A 9532-nucleotide genomic window follows, 5' to 3' on the forward strand; every position below is an offset into this window, starting at 1 on the left:
ACTCACCAGGATAGGTAGACACAAATCATTAGCCTCACTGTATTGGTTTTTTTTGTTTGCTTTGTTTTTTTTAAATAAAATTATTTATTTATTTGCTTATTTTTGGCTCTGTTGGGTCTTCGTTGCTGCGCGCGGGCTCTCTCTAGTTGCAGCAAGCGGGGGCTACTCTTTGTTGAGGTTGTTAACGGAGCTCGGGTTCTAGGTGTGCGGGCTCAGTAGTTGTGGCGCATGGGCTTAGTTGCAATGCAGCATGTGGGATCTTCCCGGACCACGGCTTGAACCCGTGTCCCTTGCCTTGGCAGGTGGATTCTTTATATATATATATATATATTTTATATATATATATATATATATATATATATATTTATATATATATATATATATATATTTGTGTGTGTGTGTGTGTGTGTGTGTGTGTGGTATGCGGGCCTCTCACTGTTGTGGCTTCTCCCGTTGTGGAGCACAGGCTCCGGACACACAGGCTCAGCGGCCATGGCTCACGGGCCCAGCCGCTCCACAGCATGTGGGATCTTCCCGGACCGGGGCACGAACTCGTGTCCCCTGCATCGGCAGGCGGACTCTCAACCGCTGCGCCACCAGGGAAGCCCCGGCAGGTGGATTCTTAACCACTGCGCCACCAGGGAAGTCCAGGCTCACTGTATTGTTGATAAAGGTGCTGAGCCTCAGAGGAGCCAAACGATTCCTCCAACATTTGCACAGCCAAGAAGGGGCAGGGTCTGGACTCAAATTCCAGTGACAGAATTTTAGGATAGTGTTCTCTCCACTGTATCAACAGTTATTGGTTCCAGCCGCAATGATGTCTCATAGGTTCTTGAGGTCCTATACTTTGAAAGCATACTGTCTCTTCACCTACACCCTGACCTGCCTCCTGATTTCTCACTTAGCCCTTTGACCCAGGCCAGTACCCTAAGGCATGCTGGGTCTTTGCTACCAGCATCTGTCAGATCAGCCCCCAGACACAAACTGGGTGAGTGTTCCTACTATATCCTGCCTGTGCATGTGTGTGCAAGCACTCAGAGGCAATAATTTTTACATCTTCTCCTCATTTTCAGCTTATGTAGACCACACTAGTGCATGGCAGGGAAGGGGAGTTAATGGTCTTGCACAGGAAATGTCCTAACGGCCATATTTCTGCCCAGTGGAGAGGTCTGTTTTCAGTTTGGATCCCAATAGGGAAACCGTTCTTCCTAGCAAAGTGAATTCTCTGGAGGGTGAAATGGAGACAATACTATCTACGTGTCGTTATTTAATAAAAAAAGATTAAATGAAACGAAAAAGAATCCAACAATGTTCCTGGCATGCATGAATGCTAAAAAAATGTTAGCCTTTCCACTTTCCAAGCTGTGAAAAGTACTTAATACAAGGTGTTTATGACTACATACCTTATAAAAACAAAATTTTGGAAACAACCTATATTCACGATGAATGATTTTCATATTATGCTTCTGTTAAAAATGGTAGCTATATAAATAAATAAATAAATAGTAGTTATGAAAACTATGAGCACTATGGGGAAAAGGTTTTAAGAAAAAAGGGTGCAAAGCAAGATGCAAATTATACATAAACTATGTTTACAAGTATATTAAAATATGTAGATGAAAAAAGGTAGAAGAAAAATATCAAAATGAAAATTAACTTTATCAGAAAGTTCCATAATCCCTTACCCTAAAATCTTGCAGCTGGATGTGCTTTGGCATTCAGAATTGTTTGGCTATTACCATATCATGAATACTACATAGTACCTCCAGCACTCCTTAATCGAACACATTAGCACCTCAGCAGTGAACATATGAATAGTTGTCCTAAGTGAAATAATAAAGACTCTAAGTAGCCTCCTCTCAGTTCAGAAGAGGAGATGAGTGGGGTTCCAGTTGGATTTGGCCGTCTAATAAATTATGAAAAACTTTTCCGTTTTCAGCACTTTGGGGATTTTGAAATTGCAGATAAGAGATTATAGACCTATAGTACTTAAATATTAACCACCATATTCGTTCTGCCAAAAGGACAATATTAAAGTGTAAAATACAGAACCCAGTGCCAATCAATGCCAAGTACAATCATCAGTCCATTTGAGTTCATCAGCAGTACCCACTGTGGCAGTAGCAATTCTCAATGTTTTTGCCATTAGCCAGATCTTCAATCCAGACCCAGATGGCTGTAACTCATTCTTGTTTATTCTACCACCTGCACTTACTGCCTCCTTTCTAGATATTGTATGTCATTATGGAGAAAATGCAAAGGATTACATATAAACAGAAATTATGAGTAGTCTCTTGCCCCCCTTTCTGCCATCCAGTAATTGGTTAATATAGAATAATTATTCATAGATTGTGCCCACAGTACCCTTCCCATTCCTGGCCTTGTGCTTGATTTTTGTAGCTAGTGGTTAAAGTCCCCTTATCATAGCTTCAGGGAACCAGACCCAGAGACTGAGGTACTGAGGTGCAAGGCAGGGGCCAAGGAGCAGCAACAAAGGAGCTTGCTGTTGACAGCCTCAGCCTGGAAGCTTATATATTCATGTAGGAAGAGCCAGTCATCACGTAGGACTGAGTAGCCTGGGGACCCCTCCCTACATCAGCACTACCCCCCTCCCTCTGCCAACCCTGGGAATCACAGCATGGTTGCCCTTATGGGTCAACATCAGAATTTGCCATATTCTGCAGTGAGTTGCTCCCCTGCAAATGGACAGAACCACTGGCTTAAATGGAGATCATTTGGGAAGTGGGGCCCTGTATGCAGGATGCACAAGCGCTTCTAATGACTTTGATCTGGGGACCTGTCCAGAGACAAAACACAAATGGCAGCTTTGGAGCAATCTTATAAAAGACACTAGTAATCTTATAAACTTTTAAAAAATATTATAAATGTTAAATCTGTGCTTCCCTCGATTTTTCTAAGCTTTATTCTCCCTCACCCTTTTCTCAGCCTCAACTCTACGTGTGTTCCCAGATTCCTCATTCCATTGCAGACTTTTAAATAGGCCCCCAAAGAGAACTACATTGTCTGAGTTACTAATACAGTTCCTATTTATAGCCACCGTGGTTACATATGCAGCTAGACAACAGCTGGGCAGCAGGTTCAGAGAAGCTGTATAGGGTAATGGAAGTGATAAGATAAAGAAGTGGTAGATCCTCTGATGCATTTGGAGACCTGAAAGATCACTGTGGAGAGGCTGTGAGCAAAAGATACCCCAAAAACTAAGCAAATGGAAAAAAGAGTGAGTTATTAACTTCAGGAAAGACAAGAAGGTTTACAAGAAAGAAAATGTAATCATAAAACACAATTTGGCTCAACAGGAAACAATGTTTTCATAGATATAATGTAAACTCTTAATCCAAATGTATCAAAAATGTGATAACATTATATTGAGAGATGATAGGGAAGGGAAGGGAGTTAGGTATAAGCACTAAATCCTTATCAGACCTACAAGAAAATTAATAAATGATGTCTAACCCTGAGAAATGAAGAAAGAGTAGTATAAGAGTATTTTGTAGAAATATAAATATAATACCAGAAGAAACAGAAACAACTAAATTTTGAAAATGGTGGGCTCTAGTGACCAAGACTGAAGGGTGGAGGAAGTGAAGAGGAATTTTTGGTTTTCCTTATAAGCCTTTAAATACTATTTGACTCTTTGTTAACTATTTGCACATAGTACTTTGATAAAAATTAATTTTGATTTAAAAAGATATAAATGAGGTGGCACAGTGGTTGAGATTCCGCCTGCCAATGCAGGGCACATGGGTTCGTGCCCCGGTCCAGGAAGATCCCACGTGCCGCGGAGCAGCTGGGCCCGTGAGCCATGGCCGCTAAGCCTGTGCGTCCGGAGCCTGTGCTCCGCAACGGGAGAGGCCACAACAGCGAGAGGCCCGCGTACCGCAAAAAAAAAAAAAAAGATATAAATGAAAGTTTGAAAGGCTATGAAATGAGAGTTCATAGAAATAGAACTGCAGATGACCCTTAAACATATGAAAAGATGTTCGACCTTATAAAAAATAAGAGAAATACAAATTAAAACTAACCTGAGATAGTGTTTCTCATCTATCAGTTTGGGAAAAACCCCAAAATTAGATGCCATCCTCTTTTGGCAAGGCCATGGGGATTGCAAAATTATTGAACCCCTATTAAGAAGAATCTGGCAATATCCATTAAAACCGCAGATACATTTCTCTTTGATGCAGCAAACCCTCTTCTAGAAATGCACCCCCAGACACTCCTGGATGCATATGAAATGACGTATAAGATTATTTATTATAACATTGTTTACAATAGCAAAAAATTCGAAACAATCCAAATGTCTATCAATAGAGGATTGGTTAAATAAACTATGGTTCAATCACTTAGTGGAAAATATTTATGTTCTCAATGAATAAAGAAAAAAAACCCTACATAATTTTACAACCAGCTTCAGGCCCTCCAGAGCACAGAGGGCTATGTCAGAAGCTTCTCAGACAGAGCAGACTCTCTGCCCTTTCAAAGTCTGAGCATAAGAGGAACTTGGCTACCAACGCTTTTCAAAATCTTAGAAACAAAGCAAGACAGGCGGTGAGGCAACGTCAGACTTAATGTCAGTCCTAGGTCCAAATCTCACTTGGGCACTGCGTTAACTGAGACACTCCAAGTTTTGGTTCCTCATCTGGAAATGGGGAGACAACTCCCCACCTCAGAGGGGTTGTCATGAGGATTAAGTGGGACAGTGTATGTGACACAGGTGGCACAGGGACTGGCCCACAATAAGTGTTCAACAAAAGAAGTTATTTTTAATAGTAGTACCGGAAAAATGAATCCTGTCTCCAGGACTGTGGTCATTATAGGAGGACAGTCACCTTGGAAACACCAAAATAAGAATCAAAAGAGAATGGAAGGAATTTCCCTTCATAACCACGCAATTTGGGAAGAAACTCTTCATCCACAGGCAGACACGTGCACCGCATGGCCGCCTCCAACTTCTTGTTGCCCATTGCTGCCTCTGGGGTTGGCACACACTTTCCCTAAGCACCCTACATCAGCAGGGTTGGAAGGACCTGGGCCCAAACACCTTCTATTTAGACTGAGAAACCCCAGGACTGGAGAAAGCATTGATGTACTCAAGAGCACACAGCCAGCGGTCCTGTTTCATAGCCAGGTCAAGCAGCTAATGAAATTGCTAATTGGGTATATATATATATATATATATATATATATATATATATATATATGTATATATAATTTTTATTTTTATTTTTTTTTGCAGTACGCGGGCCTCTCACTGTTGTGGCCTCTCCCGTTGCAGAGCACAGGCTCCGGACGCACAGGCTCAGCGGCCATGGCTCACGGGCCCAGCCGCTCTGCAGCATGTGGGATCTTCCCAGACTGGGGCATGAACCCGTGTCCCCTGCATTGGCAGGCGGACTCTCAACCACTGCGCCACCAGGGAAGTCCCGGTTATATATTTTAGAATAGCAGTTTTCTAGTGACCCAAAACAAAAATATTAAACCTGAAAGTGAGTGCTCAGCACATCAGCTAAGTTGACTGTCATTCATTTCTGAAAGGGGTTGTGATCAATGTGAAATCATATGATCAATATTGGTAGAGTGAATAATAATGTGAATAATGTGTTTATCTATGTGAACCCAGTGTTATGGCCGTGCCTACACTTTACCTTTTATATACTTCTTGTGGAATAAAGCCTCCAATCTAGGGCAGTTTATATTGCAATAAAAACAAAAATTTCTAGAATGTGCCCAATCCTTGCTCCAGCAATGACTAGATATGTAATGTTGGGTTTTCATTTCCTCATCTGTAAAAGGGCATATCAGCCACCTTCATCATGCTGCTGCAAAAATAAAATCAGATAACTGTCTGTCTGGCATATAGCAGGCCCTGCTGCCTACAAACCCATATATCCTCTTGCCTCATATACATCGGTACCTAATCAGTCCCACAACAATCTGTCAACCTTGCTTTTTGAATTTTTCCCCTAAGCATATCAAAAAATGAAAAACTAAAATACCTTCCATGATATTTACATAGGTAAATAGTTTTTAATTTCCTCAGCCAGAACAAAGAGTTAAGAAGAATCTTATTAAGAAGAATTACAAGGGTATTTCTTTTTCAAGTTCTCCAAATACCTTTTGCTTCCACATTTCCTTTGGGGACTGGTTCCCACCATGTCTACATCGATCTGGAGAACTCTGGATCCAGTGGAATTCACTGGGTTCCTGATTTTCCCACATTCCTACCCCCAAGCTTTTTTTTTTTTTTTTGTGGTACCTGGGCCTCTCACTGTTGTGGCCTCTCCCATTGTGGAGCACAGGCTCTGGAGGCGCAGTCTCAGTGGCCATGGCTCACAGGCCCAGCCGCTCCGCAGCATGTGGGATCTTCCTGGACCGGGGCACGAACCCGTGTCCCCTGCATCAGCAGGTGGACTCTCAACCACTGCGCCACCAGGAAAGCCCTACCCCCAAGCTTTTGCCCAATGCACAGCTCTTAGCTGAACTAAGCAGAATGAGGAGAAGAATTTCAACAGAGATATATTGAGCATCTACGAGATGCTAGGCCCTATGTGAGACTCTTTTCCCTCTCATATTTAATTATCACAATAATCCTGAGAGGTAAGCATTATTGTCCCCATCTTACAGATGACAAAACAGAAACTCAGAGCATTAAGTGATTTGCCTCAAGTCACAGGCTCAGGAAGGGGCAGAGTGGGATGGAACCCAGATCCCTTGAATTTGTTGTAAGTAGTGGCCTCTCACTTCTAAAGCACCTTTGTAACTGCTTTCCCTTCCTACCCACTCACTGCACTTAAACAGAAGCCCCTAATTTTCAGCAGATCATTGGATAACTTTGAGTGGCCACGTTGTTTTCTCTACATCTATTGGTGAACAAAGACAGCATTATGTTTCCAACACACTAGTCAGGTGGTGGGGGGAAAATCCCCATAACTTTGGTAATTTTCCACCCTCTGGAACAAAGACACATACACATTAAGGTTCACCATAATGTATAAACATTACCTTTAAAAGATGCAATCTCTCTTAATATGACTTAAATTCTAAACTTTAAAGTTTAATAGCTTCCTTTTTTGAATCTTGAATAGACACACAAACAGAAATAAATATATAAACCGTAAATGCAACAGCCAACTAGTTACACTGGGCTCTCACATCAGTACAGATTTCCCTGATGACCTGCACCCAATTTGACTCTGGTCTAGGCGTGCTGACCTGAAATAGTTGCTGGCCGCGGCAAGCACCACGCGGTGGCAGGAGAATTCCTGAATGTCCACACACAAGATGACGTCTGTCAGAGCGTTTTCCACTCGGAGGGTCTCCAGGCCATTCTGCAGAATTAAGGAGAGTCCAGTGTCGTCAAATTTTACCTTATCCCCATTTAAGATTTCTACCAGGTCTCCCCTTTTCTGGGAGGGCTCATCTGTAGAAGGTGCCAGGGGCCCTTCCAAACTCTTCTCTACCGCGTTGTCCATGGTCCAGGTGCCCCTTTGTCCTGCCATCAACATCCAGACTGAAGAAGTGCCCAAGTTTCAGGCAGGTCACATTGCAGAAGCTGAGCGGATTTCCTGTGCAGGGCCCTCCACTTATCACCAGCTGTCACACACACATAACAGGAAGTCTTGCACTTTCTCATCCTGTTACTACAAACGCCAGTAACTTCTATTCTTCTTCTTTCTGTAATCATCACAAGCTTAGAAATTACTTAGAAGGCTGTGTAGGAAGGGGCTCCAGTGAAAAGGAGTGGCTTCTCAGAGTCTGCTATTAGTGCTGTGTGGCTATTTCAGTCCACCTCCCCCGCCCCCCCACATCCGTGAGCAGGAAGCCTCTGGTTCTGGTTATTACATTCATACTTTTGGTGCTTCTGTAACCCAAGGTGTCAATGATGGGATGGGCAGGGGACATTCCAAATCCTCCTCCTGCTTCCTCCCAGGAGTCTGAGACCCCACGATGTGCCCCAGACCAGTCCCTCGGGAACCTTGGAAAACCCACTTAGCTTTGGCATTCTCATTTCTACCAGCTCTGCATGTCATCTGTCTTTGTCTTCCTCCCTGCTCAGGGGAAAACAATGTCATGGCAAATATTCATGTTCCCCTTCCCCGCAAAATGTCTATTGTTTTAGATATGCCTCTGGGGGCAGAGAAGAAATGGTCTCCAGAAACTCCATCCCCAAGGTCTTCTCTCTTAGAAGACCAATCAGGGTAGGTCGACACCAGATTGCCCTGGGAAGTCTCAAATTGGCCTGATCTCACCCAGCATCTATTGGTATGCATCTAGTAGTGGATCATGAAGTATTTTCATTGCCTCTGCAGGTCTCCATTAAATAGAAGTAACTGTCTTTTATTAAACTCCTGCTATATCCTAGGAAATTTATAGGAGTTAAGGTATTTTAAGCTTATAACAACCCAGTGACACTAATATGACTTTCCTCATTTTATAGCTAAGGAAACTGAGTGGCAGGGCCCAGTTCTTGCCTCTAAAGCCCCTGTTTCTTCCACGACCACCAGGCTACCAGAGCTGTAATATTGTGTTCGCCCTGGTTCCTTGTCTCCCACAGAGAGAACTGCTGGACTTGCCCACTACAGCTGCCCCAGTGGCCGGCGCCTCACCAAAGCGGCTTCTGCTGTCTGCTCCTGCTCTCATTCCCCTTCTAGCAGTGGGGAGCACTACCAGTCCTCCTGGTCAGCAGGAGCCCAATTCTCTGTCCTCGTCAGTGGTGACTGAAGCCTCTCCCAGAGTCCCAGTTCTGCCTCAGTTCTTCTTCTCTTCTACGCATGGATACTTACTCCTAAAATTGGGGCCTTTGATATTCTCCCAACACTTGTTCTTCATCCAGAGCTCTGTCAATCAAGCTGCTTTTGGCTTCTGGGAATTCCCTGGTGGTCCAGTGCTTAGGACTCTGCACTTCCACTGCAGGGGGCACGAGTTCAATCCTTGGCTGGGGAACTAAGATCTCACAAGCTGCGCGTGCATCCAAAAAAAAAAAGAAAGAAAGATGCTTTTGGATTCAATGACAGAATATCCCATCAAAAGTGGTTTAAACAATAAGAGTCTCACATTATAAGAAGCTAGCGGTGTGGAGTCCCAGGTTGATCCAGAAGCTCAGTGATGTCATCAAAGACAGAAGATTTTCCCATCTTTCACTCTGTCACCCTTGGTGTGATAAAGGTGTACCCTCATGGTCACATAATAGCTGCCACGGTACCAAACACCATGTCTTCACAGAACCCTGGTCCAACATCGGGATGAAAAGGGGCAGGCCTCTTCTCCTCCATCTCTCTCTTTTTATCAGAGAGAAAATTATTTCCTAAAATCCCCGTCACACTTTTCCTAGGTCACTTGGCCACCTCAGACCAGACTCCAGGAAATATAAATTGAGTACCATAATTGCCTTGCACCAAACATGATTCATGTGCTGGGACTAGTCCACCTCCCCCAAGATCAAGGAGTAGCCATCTGATAGTTGAACACAATCAGGACCTGTTAACACAGAAGAGGGAGGTGGGCTGGTATACAG

The 9532-nt window shown here is 43.4% G+C and overlaps 1 protein-coding gene across 3 annotated transcripts in view; it reads right to left on the reverse strand.

Moving 5' to 3' along the window:
• Positions 1–7523, reverse strand: part of KLHL6 (kelch like family member 6) — a gene marked incomplete at its 5' end in the record, with an annotated part of 55418 nt that extends 47895 nt beyond the window's left edge. For 2 of the 3 annotated variants that reach the window (XM_081235391.1, XM_081235392.1), the window contains one exon: positions 7231–7517. In XM_081235391.1, coding sequence (XP_081091517.1) covers positions 7231–7517 — 287 coding nt within the window. Of the gene's footprint in view, positions 1–7230 lie in introns of all 3 variants that reach the window. The other variant, XM_081235390.1, reaches the window with a different exon arrangement.
• Positions 7524–9532: the final 2009 nt, after the last annotated feature.

The sequence above is a fragment of the Mesoplodon bidens genome (genome assembly GCF_964165515.1).
Source record: "Mesoplodon bidens genome assembly, chromosome: 5".
Classification (NCBI taxonomy): Eukaryota; Metazoa; Chordata; class Mammalia; order Artiodactyla; family Ziphiidae; genus Mesoplodon; species Mesoplodon bidens.